Genomic DNA, 25,607 nt, shown 5'->3' with positions numbered 1-25,607 from the left:
CTGCCCCACATGTAAATGTAAGCACCTCACATTTGCCCTCCCACAAGCTATGAACAAAGCACTGCTCCAAAATTCATTCTCCAAACAACAGACACCCTCTGCGCCTTTGCTAAGAGTTACACCGACAACACACCAGAACAGCAACCAGAACATCCGCTATGTCTCTCTCTGCACTGAATTTAACTGTAAAGTTGCCTGGTTTGATCTGGAGCAACATTTGGTCAATTTAATGCATTTTAGATGAATAAAAGTATCAATTTCTTTCAAAAATGTGTAATAATATATATATATATATATATATATATATATATATATATATATATATATAAAATATAGAAATAGCTAGTTTCCTTGCTTACATTATAGCTGAAAAAAGAAAAAAAGGAAGAAAATGTAAACATTTCATTGTAATGTATAATGGAAAATATAAATATGTCTAGCAAATATGAAAATATATTTGCAAAAATAAAAACAGATTTCAGACATTCTTTCATGGTGAGGCAAGGGATAAAAAGTAAAAAAACAGTAAAAAAAAAAAAAAAAAAAAAAACTCACTGTTTAGCTTCTTTTGAGTTCTGAGTATTATGTTTAGTTTTAATAGCATTGTAGTATTTGCATGTATTTTTAAATCTTGTTGCACCAAAAAAAAAAAAAAAAAAATTAGGTCATTTATCTGATGGACTGTAAAACTGCACAGCTGACTCTCTTATTCTACTTCATAAATACCTGTGCTGGCAATCAGTCTTTAAGCATTCAAACTGGCTTGAACAGGTTCATCTTTAGTTGGACTGAGATCAGACATCCAGGGTTCACTTTCACATATGGCCACCTTCAAAGAAATGCTACACTTTGTGTTGGTTCAAACCTACAATTGCTTCAGACCAACACCGACCGCTGACAGCCTCTCAACGGTCGCCGGAGGCTACAAATGCTAGCAGCCGCTTTTGTGTCTGTCGTTCCCCCCCCCCCCACGCTGATTGTCTGTCTGTCCTTCTGTGTTGAAAGCCCACAGCGCCGAGAGCTTTGAGCCAACATGGAGGCCAGTTTCCCGCAGAGCAGGCCTGCAACAGGCACAGAGCTGGAAACTATGAGACTGGCATTTAGAGCCAAGCTGTCTGCTGCTGTGAGGTACTGAGACTAAATGCCACCTGCATATGCTGGAGGGGAGAAAGAGAGAGAGAGGAAACAGACAGAAACAAAAAGGCTTTCAGTGACAGGTGGAGAGTCTGTCTTTCTATATATCCAGCTGAACATGGTGGTAACTATATGTTAGTTACGGTACTGGTCAGGTGCTCGTCACGGTGACCTGCAGATATAGCAATGCGGCATCTTAAATATCAAATGGGTTAAGGTTTCTAGACATCTCTCTTACACGGCTCACTGTTAGGACCACCAATCAATTTTACCAGGGCACCCTCGAGTCCAGAACTGTTGTGACTCGATCAATAGAGGCCAGTCTGTGCTGTTTGCTCTGTAAAACCACATATGCACACCTGGTCATACAAATGAAGAGCCATATACGTGCATATACATCATCTCAGACAATGAGAACTGTAGGGATGTAAAATATAAGAACACATAACTAAAGCATTCAGTCACATATCTTCTTGAAGGAAAGGTTTATTGATGCATATCTAGGATTTTTTTTTTTTTTTTTAAATGTGTTGTAGTTTATGCATATAGTTTTGTGTATTTTTGTGATTTTATTTGCATCCTGGTGTTTAGAAACCCATCTATTGCACATAACTTAGGGAACACAAACATATCTAGTACTTATACAAAACTGGTACATTCTGATCGGTTGATAAAAATACATTCACGGAAATCTGATTATTGATGTAAAACTTGAATATGCACAAGCAAATTAGACTTGAGAGCAATGGTGAATAGATTTTCAGTGAATAACAACTTAAATTTCTGTCTGTTCCTCATAAAAGCTATCACCATACCATATCATCATACCAAAATTTTTTGTTTTATTTATTTATTTATTTTTTATTTTTTTGGTAGTGCTGATCAAAAGTATATCAAGTTCTTTTTTTAGGCTTCTGTACCCAACCTAAACAATAAACCCAAAATAAACTATGATGATGAATTTGACTAATAGCATTTTTTCGTTTTTCACAATTTCGATAGATATCAGGATAATGTTGTTAGAGTAAATTATTTTGTCCATAATCATGTAGTGAAAATCTGATTTTGTGAAAGCCCTACATGAGAAAAAAAGTAATTTCGACATTTCCTTTTGTGTTCCATGTAAGAAATATCATACGTGTTTAGAATCACATGAGGTTGAGTAAATTATGAAATTGTTATGTGAAATAGCCCTTTAATTCCACAAAAATGCAAGCTCAACACCTTTTCAGAAGACTCTGCAGGCTCAAAACAATGGGAATGTGAGGAAAGGATCCCATCAACCTCTCCATCAAAAAAACAAAAAGGGATAATTCACCCAAAAAATGAAAATTATCCCATGATTTACTCACCCTCAAGACATCCTAGGTGTATATGACTATCTTCTTTCAGACGAACACAATCAGAGATATATTTAAAAAAAAATATCCTTGCTCCTCCAAGCTTTAATGGTTGTTAAGGCGGGGATCTAATTTTGTAGTAAAAGAAAATGCATCCATCCATAATAAAAGTAATCTATAAGGCTCCAGGGAGTTAATAAAGGCCTTCTAAAGCAAACCAATGCATTTTTATAAGAAAAATATCCATATTTAAAACTTTATAAATTCAAATAACTAGCTTCAGTTGTACGACCGTACGCATATTTGGCGCAAGTCAATTTGTGCAGTGAGTAATCCCTGAAGTGATTTATGACACAGGATATAGGAGTAGCGTAAGCTTAGATGCCTCTTGAGGTTCAAACAAATAGGGCTGGTCAACAAACTCAAGCTCCTCTTCTCTTATATTGAAATCCTCTTTAAAAAGTATCATTTTAGACTTCTAATTCGTGACCAGAGTTTTGTTTTTCTCTCTCTTCTGTGCTTCCGTGTCATTACGTCGTGCGTAGAGTCAAAGGATACTCTTCCGCCGTAAATCAATGCATGCGGCCATCTGCCTGAAACTAGTTATTATAGTTAAAGTTTTAAATATGGATATTTTTCTTACAAAAACCCAATGCTTTGCTTCAGAAGGCCTTTATTAACCCTCAGAGCTATATGGATTACTTTTATTATGGATTTTTTGGCTACAAACTGTGGTCCCCCATTCACAACCATTATAAAGCTTGGAGCAAGGATATTTTTAAATATATCTCTGATTGTGTTCATCTGAAAGAAGATAGTCATATACACCTAGGATGGCTTGAGGTTGAGTAAATCATGGGATAATTTTCATTTTTGGGTGAACTAACCCTTTAACCTCCATATACCGGCATCAACCCTAAAAACATAAGTAAACATTTGCCTTTATCAACATCAATAGACTAACACAGTCCATTAATCCTGCACACTACACTCCTTAACAGATTACCCCATCAGGGGCTGCTTACTGCAATCCCCATGCAGTCCACCACACTAAACAAGAGCTAGACACTGAGCTCTGCTAGAGCAGTGTGCTGAGATAAATACACATATCAATAATAAATAATACAATACATCATTTAAGAACGCACACAGGCCCTCATGGGCAGTTTCAACAAAATAGCCTCAATCAGGTCAGAGTGTTGAGGTCGGTAACCTCCAGGGAGGCTGCCGCCCCCGGGCAGGGGTGTGTGTATGTGTATATATATATATATATATATATATATATATATATATATATATATATATATATATATATATATATATATATATATATATATATAAACACTTTATATTTTCAAAGGGTTTTTAAGGTGCTGAGCGATAATCCAGGTGAGTTGGGGTTCAACAGAGACCTAAACAAAGCCGCACTGATAGTTAGGCCCTTTGAAAGAGCTATTGTTAGGGGTTTGAAAAATTAATACCAAGTATAACCTTTAAAAAACCTCAGAGCAACCTCATCTGTTATAGCCTGAGACACACATCTGGGATTTAGTGTTACGAGTACACATTTTACAATGCTTAAAAAACATTCACATACACACCTCGTTGTGAATGTCCTCAATGCACTGGAGGGTGGAAGGGAGGAGGGAACTCAGACTCTTGGTGTTCTTCTCGGGGTCAGTGTGTAAATGCTCTAATGCCTCTGAGCACCGTTTCTGTATGTAGTCCAGCGTACCTGTACAACACTGAAGAAACACGATAGATAATAGTGTCGTATTTACATTCAAGGCAGAAATTGGCTGATATTGGTTGAGGACATTAAAGTTGATGATGCTACATGTGCGATCAGGACAACTCGAGAGATGACGCTCACCTGTACGACTCTGTGAGTGGAGCTGAATCTAGCAGTGTCACCAGCCAGTACACAGTGCTGATGTGTCCGATTCAGATCATCTATACAACCACATGCCAACAGCCACACACACACACAGATAACAATCAGGAGAAACATACTTTAACAATATCATAAATTGTGGGAGGGAGCATCTGTCTTGGCCGATCAAATATACTACCTCCTGATATATTTCAAGCGAAATTGAAGAACGGACTGGCGGGACATCATTTTGAACAAAATTAGGACAAAACAAAGTACATCACACTTATATGTCAAAATGCCCATCTATTTCTGATTATCTTAACAGGCAGAGCTAGACAGCAGTCCTGACGTGTGAGGAAGATCCATTTAGATCTGCTCTGACAGACAACAAAAAACTCCCTGAAACTTCCTAGCTCTTCCATCCAGAGAGCGAAATTCTCTGTTTTTACTGTTATTTCTATTTCTTATGTGTTCCACTTTCAGCATTATGTATTTGACTCTTCTTTATGTAAAGCACTTTGAATTACCATTGTGTATGAAATGTGCTAAACAAATAAAATTGCCTTGCCTTATCTTCGTAAATACAGTCGTTTATGTCTTAAGTGAACATAATAAAAGCTAATAAAGCTGCTGCTGCTGTCCTTGCCATTCATGTTAATGAAAGTCTCTCATTGCTCTTAACTAAAGATGAAGATTATGCACTGATTTTGTACATTTCAATACTTTATACAATTTATGTTGTATTTCTATTGCTAGTGCTTGAAGTTTAACACTTGAATTTTGATGGTGAGCAACTATTCAGTACAGCAGCATATGTTTTGCATGAAAAGAGTAATAGAGGAATCTCCCCAAAATGCTAGAATTTAAAGAAAATCCTATTAAGAAGGATGTAGGAAGGAAGGACACAAATACTCAGCACTTGCTGAATAATCCTGATCATTTTTCTATCAGACTAACGTTACTCATTTTGTTCATTTAGAAGATGCAGTGTTTCTGTTTGTTTTTGTCCTCAGTCACATATTGGACAATGTTTAATTACACCTTTGGGGTTGTAATTATGTTCAGTTTGACATTAAGTCTTGTAGGCTCTTTAATATGCCAGAGTATCTTAAAGGGTTAGTTCACCCAAAAATGAAAATTCATTTATAGTCATTTATTACTCACCCTCATGCCGTTCCACACCCGTAAGACCTTCATTCATCTTCGGAACACATTAAGATATTTTAGTTCAAATCCGATGGCTCCGTGAGGCCTCCATAGGGAGTAATGTCACTTCCTCTGTCAAGATCCATAAAGGTACTAAAAACACATCTAAATCAGTTCAAGTGAGCACAGTGGTTCAATATTAATATTATAAACCGACAAGAATATTTTTTGTGCGCCAAAAAAAACAAAATAACAACTTATTTAGTGATGACCGATTTCAAAACACTGCTTCAGGAAGCATCAAAGCGTTATGAGTCAGTGTATCGAATCGTGAATCGGATCGCGGTTCAAACCCGCCAAACGGGTGAAGTCACGTGACTTTGGCGCTCCGAACTGCAGATTCGACACACAGATTCACTGTGCTCCGATGCTTCCTGAAGCATTGTTTTGAAATCGGTCATAACTAAATAAGTCGTTATTTTGGGTTTTTTTGGCGAACCAAAAATATTCTCGTCGCTTTATAATATTAATATTAAACGACTGTACGCACATGAACTGATTTAGATACCTTTATGGGTCTTGACAGAGGAAGTGACATTACTCCCTATGTAACGTTAGGCCTCACGGAGCCATCGGATTTGAACTAAAATATCTTAATTTGTGTTCCGAAGATTAATTAAGGTCTTACGGGTGTGGAACGGCATGAGGGTGAGTAATAAATGACAGAATTTTCATTTTTGGGTGAAATAACCCTTTAATATAGATAGTGTTTTGTATAAGCCCTGGCTATAAAATATTGATTGTAAAATTAATATATGTTGTGATTATTTATTTGATTTTCAATTAAAACAATCTATATCATTACTATAAATAATAATGTTTGTGGTATTACTTATCTGGGAAAAAAACACTGACATTCAACAACAGAGAGCTTAATTATTACATTACTTAAAGCTAGAATGATTGGGAGCGGTATCGGCCAATCATGATGACAAAAAATAGGTAATCAATATCAGCTGCAAAAAATCCAGATCGGAGCATCCCTAGCTGCTTTATAGTAGAAACTGGTTATAGTTAAATATTTTTTCCATGTTTAATACTGTTTAAAACTTCTGTTTTCTCACCACTGCAAAGAACAAACAAGAACTTCGCTGTGAGTATATAGGGGCCTTTATTCAGAGATACATATCCAAAGAATATAAATACACCAAGATTGATGCCTACAGGGTGGCTGTAGTAATACAAGTCCCGTTTTCCAAAAGAAAGAGCCATATGGCAAATAAATCAATAAAATTCAATGAAACTGCCTTTAGAGACGCGCACTTAGGGCTGCACACTGGCAGGACCAACCTAAAATATATGTTGTTGTTTTTTAACACTATTTGAGAATAAGAAACAACATTTATAAGACATCATTTCCCTATTTAAATAGATAAGAGTTGGTCTTGCATGCCCAAATTAGCTGAGGAGGCGTTGCAAATAAGTCAGACAAGCAACTTTCCTTGAAAGGGACTCTGATATGCCCTACTGAAATCAATGGATTCGCCACATTCTCCGACGTACAGCAGCCTAAACTAGAGTGAGCACAACAGTAACGTCTGTTTCATTTCCTCTGTACACTATTTTTCTTTCCTGTCACATTACATTGTCTTTAAAACACTTGCTATCTAATAACACTCGGCATCTCTCAACCTGGTCTCTGTCACATCCTCAATGTGAATCATGGGCTGTACCAAATTGCTCTAATAAATATTTATCATTATTCTCTCGTCGTCAGGTGGCTGCTGCACTCGAGTTGAAAGTGGGCTTTTAAATCTATTGGGTCAAAACCTCTCCCTAGGTCTGCGCTGTCCCTGGAGCATTGAGCACAAGAAATCTTATTAGCAGCCGGGCCCGGTGTCGGTCCAACAAATAGCTCCTGCTACCATCCCCAAATTCCATTTTTGAGAATCCACTGATTAGATTTGCACACAGAAGTCGCAGGCATCAGCGGGTGGAGGGGAAGAGCTGTGACAGTGTTAGAGACTGATGGGAATGTGGAGTTGAATATCTGCAAGTTATTTACTGTATGTCATCCTTCCTTCCTTCTTCCGTCTTTCCTTTTCCTCTCCTTAGCCTTTCTTTTTTTTTTTTTTTTTTTTACTTTTTTTTACCTTTCTTCCATCCCTTTAATTCCTTTTCCTACCTTTTTACTTTCCTAATAATTCCTTTACCTTCATTCCTTTCTTCCCTTTAATTCATTTAACTTTTTTGTACTTCCTAAAACCTTCCTTTTTTCTTTTATTTCCTTTCTTCTTTCACCTTCTATCCTTGCTATTTTACTTACTTCCTATTTTACTTTTTTCTTTGAAAAATCACCTGACATTAGGAGTGGGTTACTACACTACAGCTTCTTCCATTCTTCTTTTCTCTTCATTCACCTTTTTTCACCTTCTTTTTCTTCATTCTTGCCTGTCCTATGTTTACTTCTATTACTTCCTTTCCTCCTTTCTTTATTTTTCCTTTGAAAAAGCACCTGTTGTGAACTTGTGGACCTTCCTTCCTTCCCTTCCTTTTCCATTTGACTCATTTTTCTGTGAGATGTAGGTTGTGACACTACAGTACCCAAATCTTATTAGAGTGCTTTTCTTCACATCTCAGAGAATAGATGCTTGCTGAAAACCCCAACACATAGCACTGCCATCTAGACTTCATATGACTTTAAAAGTAGCTTCCTACAAATTCAACAGTAAAAAAAATCTAATTCAGCCAGAAGACATAGTATCATTAACAGTTCATAAGGCAGTTTCCCAGTCACACTTTCACCCTTGTCCTGTGCCCAGAAAACCCATTATGACCCATTATGTTTATATTGCTTTAGCTTTACACTTAAAGTCACTTCACAGGACTGAGAGCCCCATTAGGTAGGTATAAATAATTCTAAGCTTAGAGAAGCCAGCAACAAAGAGGCATGACCACTGGAAAGCCCTTCCAAATAGATGAAAATGTCCAAACAGGAATGATAAATGTGTAAAATGGAGAGGAAGCATTAGTCATGCTTGTACACAGAAATCGGGAAATAGTGTCCTAATCAAGGTCATCAGACACACTTTATGGGATATTTAGAGACGGTTTGTGCAAATGTGGGGTCGTAGACGGGGGGCATCTGTTGTAGCCATCAGTAATATAAGTTTTGATTTACTGATTCTATCTCTGTCTCAGTCCTGCTCTCAGACAGGGGTCACGGAGATTCATAACATAGCATTTGGTTTTCTTAAACTCTCTGATACACTTGATAAAAGAAACATGTGGAAGCAAAATCCTAGAGAAACAGACACACACATGTATATAAAGGGATGTTGATGTGCTCATCCTCTGGGAAATGTAATTCTTGGTCTAATGCATTTCAACATGACCGAGACGGTACAATCCTCTTTACACATGTACTTGAGTCTACTGTTTCTGGACACAGATGAATGTGATTGTGTACCTGTCATATAGTAGCAGTCTCCAGACTGTAGAGGCAAAGCGAGACCTGGTGTGTGAATGTCCCAGGCCACCTTGAGGCCAACACGCCAACACACCTTCTCTTTCTCCGCTTCCTCCTTCACCGAACCTTCTCCTCCTTCCTTCAGTTCTTCTTTACTTGTTCCTTCACCCTCTGTCTCCGGTTCTTTTTCTTTACTCTTTTCCTCACCTTCTTTCTCAGTCACCCCTGTAAACACAGATGTAGTTTGACACTTATAACAGATATGTACCTATATTATTTATTTATTTATTTTTTATAGCCAATGACCATTAAATGGATAATATTAAAAGATTAGTTCACCCAAAAAATGAAAATTGTCATTAATTACTCACCCACATGCAATTCCACACCCGTAAGACCTTCGTTCATCTTCAGAACACAAATTAAGATATTTTTGATGAAATCCGAGACGTTTATGACTCGTCCATAGACAGCAATTTAACCACCACTTTTTTAAGGTCCAAAAAGGTACTGAAGACATTGTTAAAACAGTCGATGTGATTACAGTGGTTCAACACTAAAAATATGAAGCGACAAAAATACTTTTGTGCAAAATCAAAACAAAAATAATGACTTTTTTCCACAATATCTTCTCTTCTGTTCATTCTCATACATTGTTTAAGTTCAAGGCTTCCAGGTTCTACGTCCGAATGCCGGCTCAGAATTGGTCACATGAGCAGCAGGCCACGTGAGCAGCACGACACAGGCATGTGATGCTGATGCAGGAGCCGGCCAATAATGAGTCGGCATTCTGACGTAGAACCTGGAAGCGCTGAACACTGTGCATGAGAATATTTTTGTTTTGTTTTGCTCACAAAGTATTCTTGTCGCTTCATAAAATTAAGGTTGAACCACTGCAGTCATATCGACTATTTTAACAATGTCTTTAGTACCTTTCTGAACCTTGAAAATGGTGGTTAAATTGCTGCCTACGTGTGGATCAGATGCCCTCGAATTTCATCAAAAATATCTTAATGTGTGTTCTGAAGATGAACAAAGGCCTTACAGGTGTGGAACGACATGAGGGTGAGTAATTAACTATAAAATTTTCATTTTTGGTCAACTAACCCTTTAAAATTGTATTTTATTTTAATTTGAATTTGTGACCACTGTATTAACAACTGGATGTTCAGTTTAAGTTTTAAAAACTTTTTTTTTTTTATCCTCACCAAGGCAGCATTTATTTGCTCAAAATGCAGAACACTGAAATATATAATGAAAAATGATTACAATTTAAAATAATTTCTATTGTAATTATGTTTTAAAATGTAGGCCAATTTGTTCCTGTGACCGCAAAGCTGAATTTTCAACAGCCATTACTCCAGTCTTCAATGTCACACAATCCTTCAGAAATCATTTTAATATGCTGATTTGGTGCAAGAAACAGTTTGTATTCAGTAATGTTGAAAACAGTTTTTGCTCCTTAATATATCTGTGGAAAGAGTAATACACAAAGTGACAGTTAAGACATTTATAATGTTCTAAAATATTTGTATTTCAAATTAATGTTGTTCTTTTGAATTTTCTATTCATCAAAGAAAACAGTACTATAATAGAATTTACAGCAGTGTAATAATATTTCACAATATTACAGTTTTTAGTGTGTTTTTGATCAAATAAATGCAGCCTTATTGTGCACAAGAGACTTCTTTCAACAATAAAAACTATTCCAAATATTTGGCCTGTAGTTTATGTTGTTCAACTTCCACCAAAGATCTGTTAACCAAAAAAATAAATAAATAAATACAGAGCCAAAAAGAAATAAAGAATAAAAGTGTAACTGATGAGAGAGAAAAAATAAAGAGGGCAGTCTGACACCTATCAGTAAAATCAATACTAAAGCACTCTTGGAAGCATGAGCCCTGAGCAAGGCTTTCTCTGCGCTCAGCAGGGATAAATAGTAACTTAATTTCAGCCTGTGATTTCTGACACAGCTCTCCAAAGGCCATCTGCAGCCAACACAGCAGCGACGGAAAAGATTCCTTCAAAAACACTTCAAAATCACAGTGGCATAAACCAATGCCTGTTAGAAAAGGAAATGAGCTGGATCTAGTCAGCGTTGGATGAAGAGCTGAACAGATTTGTCACCGAGCGACTCCCCTGCAGTACGGCCAACATACTCTATAAACCCATCACAGATGTGTTAAAAGATGCAGGCATCATGAAAAACTTCAGTAAGGCATTCTCTTCAAAGCGTGTTCAGGTGAAACACAAATCTATACAACACACAGATGTTATCCAAAGGGGCAATAAAAAAATAAAACCCATTCATGCAGCACACACACACACACAGTAACAAATAAATGATGTACAAAGTGGAATTCCTCTGAGCAAGAATCCGTTTCAGCTGGTCTGCAGCATTTCACAGCGATTTCTCTAAAGTGAAGGCAACATTTTGTGCGATGCTCTGCACGGGTGCGTACGCGCTGCAAAAGCGTTCCATCAGGGGAGTCTCTCTGAAGTCTGGAACTTAGGGGTCAATTTTACCTCCAAAAGAACAGCTGTGGAATAATTCCACACAAACTGACACATTCACACACAAAAACACACACACAAACCATTCATGCACTGTTTGAAGCGGGCCCTGGGGAGGTCAAAGGTCAAATCGGTCAGTAAGAGATTGGCGAAACAGAGCTTGTGAGGCAGGTGGTTCTGGTTAGCACACCACTCTCTGTTCTGTCGAACTGACACACACACGCACACAGCTGCATGTTAAGCTGTTAGGCTGACGTGAAGAGAGACTGATGTCCAGAAAAACTTCTCCAGTGAGATTCATGTGAAATATGGAAGATCTGGCTCCTTGCATGTTCATACAATGACTGCATGAGCACATTTGAGCTATCAAGTGAAGGATGGTTTTGAACTGGCTGGTGTCAAAATAAATGTTTTAGGTTCTCAGCAGGGGTGAGCTAGAAAAATAAAGAACTGTTTTGTTCCTTCAGTGAAAACTGAATGGGGTAGGAATGTTAACAGAGAGAGTTCAATTAAAAAAATGAAAATTATTAAAATGCAGTTCTTGCTTCTGCAGAACATTGATATTTCTATTTGGAAAAAATAATGCTGTTTTGGACCCCAATGATATTCACTTTTTGGACAAAAGCTGTTCTTTAAAACTACTCTTTTTATGTTTCACAGAAGAAAGTCATACAGGGTTGTAACGAAATGAGGTTAAGACATTTTCAGTTGTTTTTTTTTTTTTTTAAAGACAATAGGCCACGTTAACATAGCAGCAGAATAAGATTGTCGGTTCTGTATTTGAGTCCTTAATACGGTTTCGTTCACACATAAGCCATGTTCACACAGCAACAGAATTTGGTTGTCAGTCTAATTTGACTCCTTAAAGGGATAGTTCACCCAAAAACGAAAATTTGATGTTTATCTGCTTACCCCCAGGGCATCCAAGATGTAAGTGACTTTGTTTCTTCAGTAGAACACAAATGATGATTTTTAACTCCAACCGTTACCGTCTGTCAACCGTATAATGTGGGTCAATGGGAACTTCTATTATAAGAGTAAATAAAACTTGCTTAGACAAATCCAAATTAAACCCTGCGGCTTGTGACGACACATTGATGTCCTAAGACATCATGTTCGGTTTGTTTGAGAAACCGAACAGTATTTATATCATTTTTTACTTCTAAAACACCACTATATCCAACTGCGTTCAGCATTCGCTTAGTGAGGTCTGATCGCACTCTGACAACGGAAGTGATGTCTAGCACTCATTGAAGTATAAGCGCAAGACATCACTTCTGGGGGTAAGCAGATAAACATCAAATTTTCATTTTTGGGTGAACTATCACTTTAATATGGTTACGATCACCACAGTATAGTTATTTATGGAAGTGACAACCGCATTCTATAACCGAACTCACAACCGTAAATTTTCAGTACACACAACCGCATTCTCGGAAATCCCGCAATGTGAACAGAACCGCACTGGACAACTAGTTGTATGTCCCTGTCACGTCATACAGTGCAGAGAGTCGCTCTGCTAAGGGATTTTGCGTGTGGTTTTGCTTTCGTAACATACAGTGACGGATATATGAGCTGCGTGTCATCTGAAGGATTTGGATCCAGTCACTGTTCTCCACCGGAGCGGCAGTGTCTAATGCACAACTCAAATGCAGCGAGACGCTGCAAAGGACTTGAGACGGGAGTGCAACGGCGCCCGGCTAGTGCGTGTTTATTTTAGAATTTTAATCTTCTGTTGGTTTTGACAAATGAACTCATGGCTCAAATTGACTCTTATCGTGTCAAAAGGTATATGATTTTTAAGTTTATGGACGTCGTCATCTTTGATGATACTTTGGTCAATGTCTTTACAGTTACTAGTAAGAGTTTTTGCAGTCCGGCAGTGCGTTCCAGGAGCAGTTTCCGCACCGAGTCCTATTTTTGCTGTGCTGCACCTGATAATATTGGAATTAAAGCGACAACACCAAGGTTGCCAGATTTTCACAACAAAACCCGCCCAATTGCTACTCAAAACTAGCCCAATGGGTTGGTTGCAATCACGTGGTTCTGGTGACACGTGAAATACCGTGGTGGTTTCTGGTGACCGAAAATCACAAGATATGCTGGACGTGATCTTTATGTTATGAATATGAGTATTTTTTCCACTGAATTGAAAGACTTTCCTGCCATCGAGGAGGTAGATATAGCTAGAGGATGTGAAGCTGCCGTCACGCCGTGTTCAGTTCTAGTCTGGGTTTGTTTATATCACGCTCGCTTTCTGCTAGTGAAGTTAGGACAGTATTTTTGATTTTCTGCCGCGATTGTGAAAAATGTCGCAATTGTAGGTCATTTGCTGAATCAAGAATTACAACAGGAGCTCACATCATCGTTCAAAGAAAAAACTGGATGGTGTAATACAATTGTTGCCTTTTATATGTGTAAAAAGAAAAACACACTAAGGGAAGGTTGAGGAGGTGACGGGAAGACGCTGTATATCAAATCTAATAATGTCACGGATTTAATCCACTCCCTATCACTCAATAAAATAATCACATAGCTGAGTGTTTTTGAAAGTTTTGTCTTTGTTGTTGAATCGACTTCTGTCAGCTTGTTAAAAATGTCTACCATATGATGGCTGAAGCAGCAGCGCATGACACTGTTCTCATGGTAACCAGATCAACATTGTGAACGGAATACTACAAAACTTAAGCGAAAACACCAAATTATCATTCAACGGGATAAAATAGCTTCTCTTCCCTGCAAACAATACCATGAAGAATGTGGATATTTAACCAAGTCAAAAACAAATAAGGTAAGCAGGTATCCATATTCATTTCAGTATCAGCAGATGCAAAACGAAATTTATTTAAATGAATAATTTTATTCCTATTTGTGGGATTTATTGCACAAAAAGAGTGAAGAGGGACATGAAACTATTGAGAAAGCACAGGTTCAGGACAGGGACCTCTGCAAACTTCCAGGGGGCAGTTATATTAACATAATCCTAACTAAAATGTTAAATAAAAAAAGAAGAAGTTAAAGAGGTTGGGAACCACACCACTGTATATGGTGCTATGGCTCTGGTACAAGGCAAGGCAAGTTTATTTATGTAGCACATTTTATAAACAATGGTAATTTAAACTTCTAGTGTTAAAAAAAAAAACAAAAAAAAAAAACAACTCAAAATCCTAACTGCCTAAACACTAAGTTTCAGGATGTCCCTATCATCTGGAATGTTAATTTACAATATTATTCTACATGCTTTACCAAAGACTTTTGACCTCTCACCTTCATTCTTTGGCTCAGCTGGGCAGCTATAGCTGTAGACAGCAACTGGTGACAGAGGAACCAGGTTTTCATCGTGATGCCAACCGACTGCCATCTTGCCCATGCCGTAATACGGCTCTTCCTTCAGTTGGGTCATGGCAGTGGGGTCCATGTAATTGATGAGGGTAACGTTAAACTGAACGAGGCCAGCCAGAGCAGGCGGCGGAGCGGATGAAGGAGGTGAGGAATGAGAGCAGCCCTGACCACTGTCTTCCTCCTCCTCCTCCTCCTCCTTCTCCTCTTTCTCCTTCTTCTCAAGTAACCTGTCCTTAACACTCTCTTCGCACGTCCCCTCCCCTGGTGTGTCTTCGCTGTTTTCGGTGTCACTGTGGGAACGCTTGACGCCTCTCGCATTTGTCTGCTGCTTTACATCCGAGCAAAAGAACTGATTGAGCTCCCACAATGCTTTGCAAGCGTCCCTCAGGTCAGGGTCACAGCACGGTTTCTCTTTCTCATCTTTCTGACCTTCTTCTCCCTCACAGTGCCAGGGGATGGTGAACAGACGGGTATCCAGATAACGGTACGTGTAGCCCGGCTGACCCACGAGAGCACGCAAAACAGCCGTGAAGACATCCCGGTCTCGGACTCGGACAAGATCTCGGAGGAGACATCCACGCCGCTGTAGAGTTATCAGAGCAGACTGCACCTTCTCATGGAGACCATCTGGCAGGGTACCAGACTGCCGTAAAGCCAGTCCTGCATAACTGGAGTCCCACTGGTAGATTACAGACACAAAAAAAAATAATGTAATTATTAAAAACAAAAAAAAGGATGTGAGCAATCTGTCCTGATGCCACTGTCAAGATATTTACGGGAGTCACCATACTCTGACCAAGACTTTTCAATGACTTCTTTCCATTTGTTTGTGACAATTTGATAAGATTTTTTTTTTTAAATTGTTGAAAATCCAGACTGATTTGCTAACTAATCATTTTGACTGATTGTGAACCAATTCACTGAAAAACAATTCACTGTTGAATATTTTAGAGCAGAAATAAACTTTTAAATTTGAAGTGTGTCATTTCTGCACTAATAGCCGCATTTCACAAATTACATTACAGAATTGCAGTCAGTTTGAACTGCCCAATTTGGCCGGAGACTAGCATAACATTGGGTCAACCAAACAATAGCAGCGTTTACATTACCCCTACAAATTGTGCAAATTGAAATTGAAAATTGAAAATACGACCATTGGAAACGCATAAATTTTGCAAAAACTCCCATATATCGCAAAAAAAAGTTTTTGCGCTTGCATGAGATGGTTTTTCAGGAAATTCGAAAACGGAATATTTTGCAAAACTTCACATTTACAGGTCACCTGGTGTATGTAAAAGTCTATAATACATTTAAGATGGCCTGGTATGTTTGGACAGAAGATGAGAAAGTTTCTTTTAAATGGTTAGTTCATTTTTTACAGGCTTCCATGTTCTACGTCTGAATGCTGACTCATTATTGGCCAGCTCCTGCATCAACATCACATGCATGCGTCGTGCGGTTCAAGTGTACAGGTTGGCCAATACTGAGTCCGCTATCGGATGTAAACACGGAGGCCTGCACTGCGTTCACTACGTATGACAACAGTTCAAATTGCTAAATAAAGTCGTTATTTGTGTTTTGTTTTTGTGCACAAAATGTATTCTCGTCGCTTCATAACATTAAAGGATTAGTCCACTTTTAAATAAACTTTTCCTGATAATTTACTCACCCCCATGTCATCCAAGATGTCCATGTCTTTCTTTCTTCAGTCAAAAAGAAATTAAAGTTTTTGACGAAAACATTCTAGGATTATTCTCCTTATAGTAGACTTCAATGGGCACCAAACAGTTGAAGGTAAAAATGAGTTTCACTGCAGCTTCAAATTGTTCAACACAATCCCAGATGAGAAATAAGGGTCTTATCTAGTGAAACCATTGCTCATTTTCTGAAAAAAATTTAACATTTTAACCAGAAATGCTCATCTTGAACTAGCTCTGTTCTTCTTCTCCTCTATTAGAATTCCAGCAGTGTAGACACTGCTAAGTGTATTACTGCCCTCCACAGGTCAAAGTTTGAACTAATTTTTCTATGCAATATGCTAGTTCAATAGTATATAGCAATTAGTTCAAACATTGGCCTGTGGAGGGCAGTAATACGCTTAGCAGTGTCTACACTGCCGGAATTCTAATAGAGGAGAAGAAGAGAGCTAGTTCAAGATGAGCATTTCTGGTTAAAACTTATAAATTTTCAATTTTTTTCAGAAAATGAGCGATAGTTTCACTAGATATGACCCTTATTTCTCATCTGGGATCGTGTTAAACAATTTGAAGCTGCAGTGAAACTAATTATGACCTTCAACTGTTTGGTGCCCATTGAAGTCCACTATAAGGAGAATAATCCTGGAATGTTTTCATCAAAAACTTTAATTTCTTTTCAACTGAAGAAAGAAAGACATGGGAAATCTTGGATGACATGGGGGTGAGTAAATTATCAGGAAAAGTTTATTTAAAAGTGGACTAATCCTTTAAGGCCACTGCAGTCACGTTGACTATTTTAACCATGTCTTTAATATCTTTCTGGACCTCAAAATGTGAAATGACATTGCTGCCTATGTGTAGTTCAGAAACTCTTGGATTTCATCAAAAATATCTTAATTTGTGTTCCAAAAATAAATGAAGGTCTTACAGGTTTGGGACAATATGATCAATATAATCTTACTGACCCCAACCTTTTGAATGGTAGAGTATATATAGCAGATTTTAAATGATAAAGTATTGTGGAGATTTGCATGAATTTCTGACCAGTTCCTGAAATCCTGGGTCTGTAGGAGAAAGGTAAGGAATCCTCTGCTCCCCCAGTTCCTGTAGAAGCCTCCGCCTCTGTAGAGATGACAAAAAAAAAAAAAAAAACACACACACCTAAATTAACTTTTATTCACACATTTTTTAATGTTTTCATCAGGCGGCATATTGGCAAGTCCATAGTGGGTTTTATTAACCAATAGATTACCAGCTAATTAATGCAAAACTGGATGTAAAAACATTTATGAAGTCACACATTCACACAACCTCACAATTAAAGAGTTCCAAAAGAGGAAAAGTTCACACACTTTAACAAATGTCTCTTTCTAGTCAGAGCACATATCCCAGAACCCTCTGCTGCCATCCCATAATGCTCCTGTTCATGGGTATCTCAGGCTTTTACGACTCTAGCAGGCAGCAGAGGGTCTTCTCAAAGCCACATAAACTACAGCCTTCTATGCATTGCTCGTCTGTTAAAACTCAACCTGCTCTGCCCATCAAAGAGCGTTTCATTGGGCTACATTCCATTCCAACCTGTAAATCCAACAGCAACCGGTGTAAAACTCTGATACCCAAATAAATTTCACAAGTGCACCCACTCCAGTCCTTCTCCAAAATACACACGTCCTACATTTCTTCACTGCAGGTGCAAGAGAGACGGCTTTCTCTCACCCCGTTCAGGTGGGATGGTGGGGGGTGTTACATCATCAGTTACCCCCATTCCAGCCTCCATGCCCGAGACCCCCGTCAAGCAGAACGTCAGAATGGTCACACTGTTCCCTTAAGAACGTAGACACACAGCTGAGATGTTAACGGAGAAAGAGGGCCATATATATATGCCCTATATTCCCTGACATTTACGGAGACTGAGTTTCACATTTCAGCCATGTTAATAATGGCAGTGTTTTCACATGGGAAGCGCTTTTTTGTGAGTGCGCCGAGCGGCTAGACTTCACCCAAATAGGTCTTGACTTTTAGAGTAAAATAAAATGTCCTGTTAATAATATTAAAGTAAAAGCATTAAAAAGGTTGTGTCCTGATTTGAGAAAGGACATGGGTGCACGTGCAAGAGTGTGCGGATGTGTCCATGAGGGGAAATAGGCCTGTATAATCGTTAAAGTTACAGCAAGGTTTTGCAATAACGGCACAAGGAGACTCTTGAGAAAAAGGCACCCTGGAGGGTTTGGTGCAGCCCAGTCTGGACCCGATTCTTCCAGTTATTTCTGCTAAACTAAAACAATAAAAAGAAAAAGGACAGACAGACTGTCAAATAGAAATCTACAAAACAAAATAACATGCACTATTCATGGACAGTCTTGACTTAAAGGCCTGAGAGAGAGGAAGAGAAGGGAAGAATGAGGCGGAGGAAGAGGGTGAGAATGAGACAAAGTGAATGCATAAAAGGAAGAGAGAGAGAGAGATAAACTGACAACTTGACACACACTCATTGTCGGTGTCAAAATGTATCTCATGACAGTAGCGATGGGTATTAAAAAAGGGCCAATGGATGTGTGTGTTTGTGTATTTTTTCCACCAGTGGCAATGCTTGGCTGCTCTGATGTGCAAACACAATGCCATACACACACACACACACACACAGCTGGTCTGGACAGCGCAGTTTCTGGGCTAGTCTCGAGGAGCAGTGGCCTGTCACGCAGATGTCAAATACATCAAGCTGCTCACAAATTCCAAAGAAAAAAAGAGACAGACCCATTCTACTCCACAGATGAGCCTAAGCGAGTGCTCTTTTCCCTCTCACACACACACAACATACACACATGTAAACAAATAAAGGGGGGGGGAAAGTGCGCACACACACACACACACACAAACAATCATTCAAACCAAACTAACAGCTCTCCTCTTAAATCAGAGATGCTAGTTAGTCAAAGACAGACCCAACATAAATTTAGCATTTTAGTTTTTAGTTCTAGGTAGGAAAAAAACTAATATTTGGCTAATGCATTGCAAGTGTCCCTTTGAAAAACTTGAAAACTTGAAAAAATGTGTGTGCTTGTGTAACTGTGGCTGAATAAACCTCAAGGAGAAACAGCTACCTTTAAATGTATGAGCCAATATGCAAAATATAACTGCACTTTTTTATATATACAGTGGCATTCACTGATGCTCCAGAAGGAAACACGATGCATTAAGAGCCGAGGGGTGAAAACATTTTAATTCAAATATCAAGGTAAATTGTACTTAATTTATCTGCCGGGAAACATGCAAGTATCTTCTGTTGCTTCTGAAGGGCAGTACTAAATGAAAAACAACGACATTTAAACAAAATAAGAAAAACTGTGTCATCTTCATCCTGTTCAAAAGTTTCAATCATCCTGTTCAAAAGCTTAATGCATCGTGTTTCCTTCTGGAGCATCAGTGAATGTTTGAACCTTTTTTAATAGTTGTGTTTGAGTCCCTCAGTTGTCCTCAGTATGAAAACACAGATCTCAAAATCCTACAGTCACTGCTGGAAAGGGTTCAAATATGCAAAAATGCTTGAAAACTGATGAATCTGCAGGAGCTGGAGGATTTTTCTGAAGAACAGAGCTCAGTTTAACTGCTCAGGACAAACAAGAGACTCATGAACAACCATCACAAAACATAAAAACAGTCGTCGATCATCAGGTAACCACACACAGTATTGAGAATAAATGGTTCACATACTTATGAATGGGGTTATTCTAATAAATTCAGCTATTGTTCTGTCTTGTGAACTAAATGCAAACATCTTTTATGTAAAATATCTTACTCAGGACAGTACTAAGCAAAAAATAACATGCAGTTTTTATTATCCCTCTTATTTTATTAAAATAATTCTAATTTTCACAGATTCTGCAAGTGGTTCACATACTTTTTCATGCCACTGTAAATACAGTATTATATAAAAAAATGTTAAAACAAATATAAAACCCTACAGTTTTTATGGGTTGTACTAACTTTTTCACAGCACTGAATTTTTTTTTTTTTTGTAAATAAAACTAGTAAATTGTTGTAAAGTGCAAATTAATATTTTTTTGTAATAAACATACAAATATGCTACTACCAATTATTTCTATGGTGCGGCTACTGAAAATACTGATGAAGCAAAATCAGTGTGTTTGCCAACACATCAGAGAGTTTCATGTGTATGTGTATCTGGAGGTACTGAGATCCATGTGTATAATAGAGCCCCGTGTTTGGCAAGTACATGGTTGGAGCTTGTGTGTCACCAGTTACTGAGCTCCTCTTCTCCTGCTGAATCAAACACTCCGACAGCTAACCTGTACAACATCAAACGCAAACATGGCGGTGGACACACACATCAAACACACTTCCTCCACGTCTCCTATTTGTCAGGGAGTTGCGGAATGTGTTCTGTGGGTGACGGCGGCACAGGCGGACAGAGGCAAGAGGAAAAGCAGGGGATGTCCTCCTTGAAGGGAAGGGAATGAGAAAACGGACACACCTGAGTAAACAGAGCCGTTTACCTCATGCTGAAGGCTTGTGTGTGACTGCATCGAACCTGCCTGCGAGAACACACCACATAGGTGCCATGACACACGCCCGTGGACCCGGCTCAAACAGACTCACAGCCGTACTAAAGAGGAAATGTAGTCAGAGTGTCAGCATCTCGAAGTAACAGGAAAGAGTTTCCATCATATTAAAAAGATGTGAACACCGCAGAGGAGGTTTAGCTGACAGCCAGATGATCCATGTGGCAAACTCACGGTTAGCTCACCTCAAACAGGACGGTCCCATGGAAACAGGCACCATATTATTGACCATTTAGATTTGGCTGACTAGAGTGAGGCTGAATGAAAATTCTGGAAACGGTTCCACTGTCCTAAAGCCAATGGGTTTTTTTGAATGGGTTTTGGTTAAACACCTGAAATATGGTCTGTTGTTACCACTAGCACAAGATATTTTTACACTTTATACCAGGGTAATGCTAACTTCTGGGTTTGTCTACAAAATTACACCCTGTAGTACCCAATTTCTATTGTTAGTAGGCGACGCAACGTACTGTCCTGAATAAGATATTTTGCATAAAATGTGTTTACATATAGTCAAAAAATAGCTGAATTTATAAAAATGACCCTTTCAAAAATGTACATACCCTTGATTTTTAATACTGTGTGTGGTTACCTGATGATCCACAACTGTTTTTATGTTTTGTGATGGTTGTTCATGAGTCTCTTGTTTGTCCTGAGAAAAATCCTCCAGATCCTGCAAATTCTTAAGTTTTCCAGCATTTTCTGCATATTTGAACCCTTTCCAGCAGTGACTGTAGGATTTTGAGATCTGTGTTTTCACACTGAGGACAAATGAGGGACTCAAACTGAACTATTAAAAAATGTTCAAACATTCACTGATGCTCCATAAGGAAACACGATGCATTAAGAGCCGGGGGGTGAAAACTTATTGAATTTGAAGATCAAGATAAATTTACTTAATTTGTCTTCTGGGAAACATGTGAGTATCTTCTATAGCTTCCGATGGGCAGTACTAAATAAAAAAAAAATAATTGATATTTAAACAAAATAAAACAAATTTGGACATCTTCATCTTGTTCAATAGTTTTCACCCCCTGTGTAAATTTTTGAAAGGGTAATTTTTATAAATTCAGCTATTTTTTGACTATATGTAAACATCTTTTATGCAAAATATCTTATTCAGGACAGTACAAAATAAAAAAGAACACATTTTGTTAAAATAATTAACAATTTAACATGAAACAATCACGCAAGTATGCAAATGCAGGCACGAGGGCTTTGCCAATGCACCACCAACATGCAGTCTGGTTGAACATTTGTCATGTGCTCTTCCGCTGGTCTGGAGGTAATAAACCTGAGAGGCAACAAATACTACTTTGACAAAGTGAACAAAGACAAACCATAATTCCTGCTATAGAGCACCCCTTTATCAGGAACTTGCACAGATAGAAGTATTTGCATTGCATTCACATACTTTTCGGGGCGAGCACAAACTGTGCAAACTAGACAAAGATTAATAGTAAATAGTATTTTTTTTCTTTTTTTTTTTTTTTCTAACCCTAAGTATGAGCGATAGTTATAGCATGACTAATTACTATTTTAAGAATAACTTCTGACATTTTTGGCTAATAAATAACTAAAATAAAAATAATTATATATTTATTTTAAGTTAATAATAAATAAATCAGAAGTTACAAAGTTACTAAAATTGTCTCTAAAAAGAGTTGTTTTGTATTGTTGAAATGATAAACAGAAAAAAATTGGGGGGAAAAGTCAGCACAAACAAGAAAAAATAAATAAATCATAGCTAGGTCAGAAGCTCACACACAGAGTTTAAAACTACTAATGTGCCAACTAAGACATGGATCATCTATTAGCTTTAAATACAGTACAATATTACACCTGCTTAAAACACACACCCAAGAAACTCACACACTCTCACACATCAAAAGCTTTAATGTCACACGACACTTCGCATGTCTTTTCCAGTTACTCTCATTCACTCTCTCTGGTAAGGTCTTTAGCAGGTGTAAGCCTGCGACTGAAGCCCAGGTTCTCAAATCAATCACCTGAAAGTATTTAAAAATGCACACAGGAGAGTTGCTCCACTGCCTGCCTGACACACAACACAGAGCCCTGAGCTTAAGTGCTTTTCAGGGTGTGTGTGTCGACATCTATTTCACACCCATCCTCATCCAAAAGCAGAAAAAGATGTTTCTGTGGCCGATCACATCACAAGCTGCCAGGACAGGAGAAAGAGGAACGAAGAGAGGTGAAAGGTCAGACGCACTGATGGAGCTACACTCTCACACAAGCAGAAAAACACACAGGCACTGGGTTAGTCGATGGCACACCATCCACTGTGTTAGTTAGCAAACATCAATATTAGGATTATGTTGATGGAAAGGACAGTTTAGCATTAACCTGCAGTTTAGACTACACATGTTTCTGTTTCACAAAGTTTGTGCTGATCCAAGTGAAAATTTCATAAGCACTCACTACTGTTAAAAAGTTTATGGTCAGAAGGTTTTATTTATTTTAAAGAAATTGGTACTTTTATTCACTTTCATTCATCAAGGATGCATTAAATTGATCAAAAGTGCATGGGTGTGAAGACATTTATAATGATACAAAATATTTCTATTTCAAATAAAGGCTGTTCTTTTAAAGAACCACTAAAAAAAAAAAAAAAAAAAATGTATCAGGTTCCACAAAAATGTTAAGCTGTACAACTGTTTTCAACATTTATAATAGTGGGAAATGTTTCTTCAGCATCAAATCAGTATTATTTTACAATAAATTGATTTCTGAAGGATCATTTGACACTGAAGACTGGAGTAATGATGCTGAAAATTCTTATTTGCCATCACAGGAATAAATTACATTTTAAAATATGTTACAGTAAAAAAAAGTACAAAGTACAAAAAAAAAAAAATAATTATATATATATATATATATATATATATATATATATATATATATATATATATATATATATATATATATATATATATATATATATATTATTATAGAGTTATATTAAATTGTAATATTTGACAATATTAATGTTTTACTGTATTTTTAATCCTAAATAGTGTACACCATACAAAGAGGTGAAAATTGTGAAAATTTGTGAAATGGATGGAGGATGTTTACTTACAAACATAAAGTGTCATAAAATACCATTTTAATAACATTTTTTAGACATGGATCTTGCAATGTAACAATACCAGTGAATTCTCACATTTCATGATACCAAAAACAAATCTGCTACTGAATAACTACTTGAACCATTTATTTTAACAGTAAAAGACTGTAAGCAGTGAAAAAAAGTTAATTGGTTAATAATTGTAATACATCTAACCGTACATTAATGTAATTTTACAGTAAAATACAGTTGTTTGAAGTGAAAAATAATGACATTGTATAATTTACAGTAAAAAAAAAAAAAACATAAATTGACATTCCCACAATTCCCTGCGTGACACTTCATATTTGATGTATTTTCGTTGAAAAACTGTTAGTTTTTTTTCTAATCAGTTATGTATATTAGGGTTTTATGTTACATCTAATGTTGTTAAATTAATGTTTATTGCATTTTTAAAATTTCATGTGTGTTACCATGATGGTGTTTAGTGTTTGAGTGAATGCACCTTCTATTAGTATTCTCATTCTCAGCTTTTGGAAAAACTGCTTGTGATGAGCTTTGATGAGGTTTTTTACTGTAAATTTAAGCTAAATCTGTAAAACCCAAAATGTTGCTACTGTATTTTGTACGGTAAATTTCTGGCATCCACAGCTGCCATTTTTTTGTTTGTTTTTTTTTACCATAAATTTAACTTTTTTTTTGTTTGTTTGTTTTGTTTACAGTGTAGCTTTTAATCAATTGTAAAAAAATGACATGGTAATACACTTTTTTTTTTTTTTAATGGATTCTTTTAGTATCATGTAAATACCATGCGAATAAGTCAAGTATTCAGCTCTATGCAACGACTACTGCAGTATGGTTCTTTGTGTCGGCTGAAAGAGTATGATAAAGATACTTCATAGCGGTTTAACTCAGACTGTCCTTCATCCTGGGAAGCAGGCAAGCACTTCATTTACCCATCAACACTTATTTCTGTGTCTAAATCTCTACCTTTACTTCTCTTCTATTCACCTATTCAAGCCTCCAGTTTGTCTCATTCACTTTCTTTTCCTCATCCTCCTCTTCTTCTCTTTCACTCTCCCCCTTACATTCCTCCTACAAAATCAATATCCCGCTGTAAAGTGCAGTGAGCCCAAGGGAGGAGGCTGCTATTGTGGAGGGCAGTAGAAGTGGTGTGTCCTCCAAGGCTCTCCAACGGACATGGAGTCAAGGACAGTGCCCAGCCTAGACCTGCTGCCTCTTTCTCACTCACTCACTCCCTCTCCCTCTCCTCTGCAGGAAGGATCAATAAGCGAGTGAGGCGTTAAATTTCAGCTAGCGGGAGCGTCACGCTCGTTTGGCCCAGCTGAGTGATGGAGCATGCTTGCCCCGCTCGGAGCGTTTCAAGCTGAAAAGAACAGGAGCTGGGATCTTCCTACAAT

General features: G+C 37.6%; 1 protein-coding gene across 1 annotated transcript in view; it reads right to left on the bottom strand.

Moving 5' to 3' along the window:
* The window catches only part of fto (FTO alpha-ketoglutarate dependent dioxygenase), a 159,587-nt gene that overhangs the window by 111,204 nt on the left and 22,776 nt on the right, over window positions 1-25,607 (bottom strand). Inside the window, exons 2-6 of the mRNA XM_067402304.1 lie at window positions 17,563-17,640; window positions 14,747-15,500; window positions 8,966-9,190; window positions 4,348-4,427; window positions 4,076-4,219 (exon numbers count right to left, since the gene is read on the bottom strand). Coding sequence (XP_067258405.1) covers window positions 4,076-4,219; window positions 4,348-4,427; window positions 8,966-9,190; window positions 14,747-15,500; window positions 17,563-17,640 — 1,281 coding nt within the window. The remainder of the gene's footprint in view (window positions 1-4,075; window positions 4,220-4,347; window positions 4,428-8,965; window positions 9,191-14,746; window positions 15,501-17,562; window positions 17,641-25,607) is intronic.

This window comes from Chanodichthys erythropterus, chromosome 11 (genome assembly GCF_024489055.1).
Source record: "Chanodichthys erythropterus isolate Z2021 chromosome 11, ASM2448905v1, whole genome shotgun sequence".
Classification (NCBI taxonomy): Eukaryota; Metazoa; Chordata; class Actinopteri; order Cypriniformes; family Xenocyprididae; genus Chanodichthys; species Chanodichthys erythropterus.
This window is presented reverse-complemented; position numbering and strand designations above follow the sequence as displayed.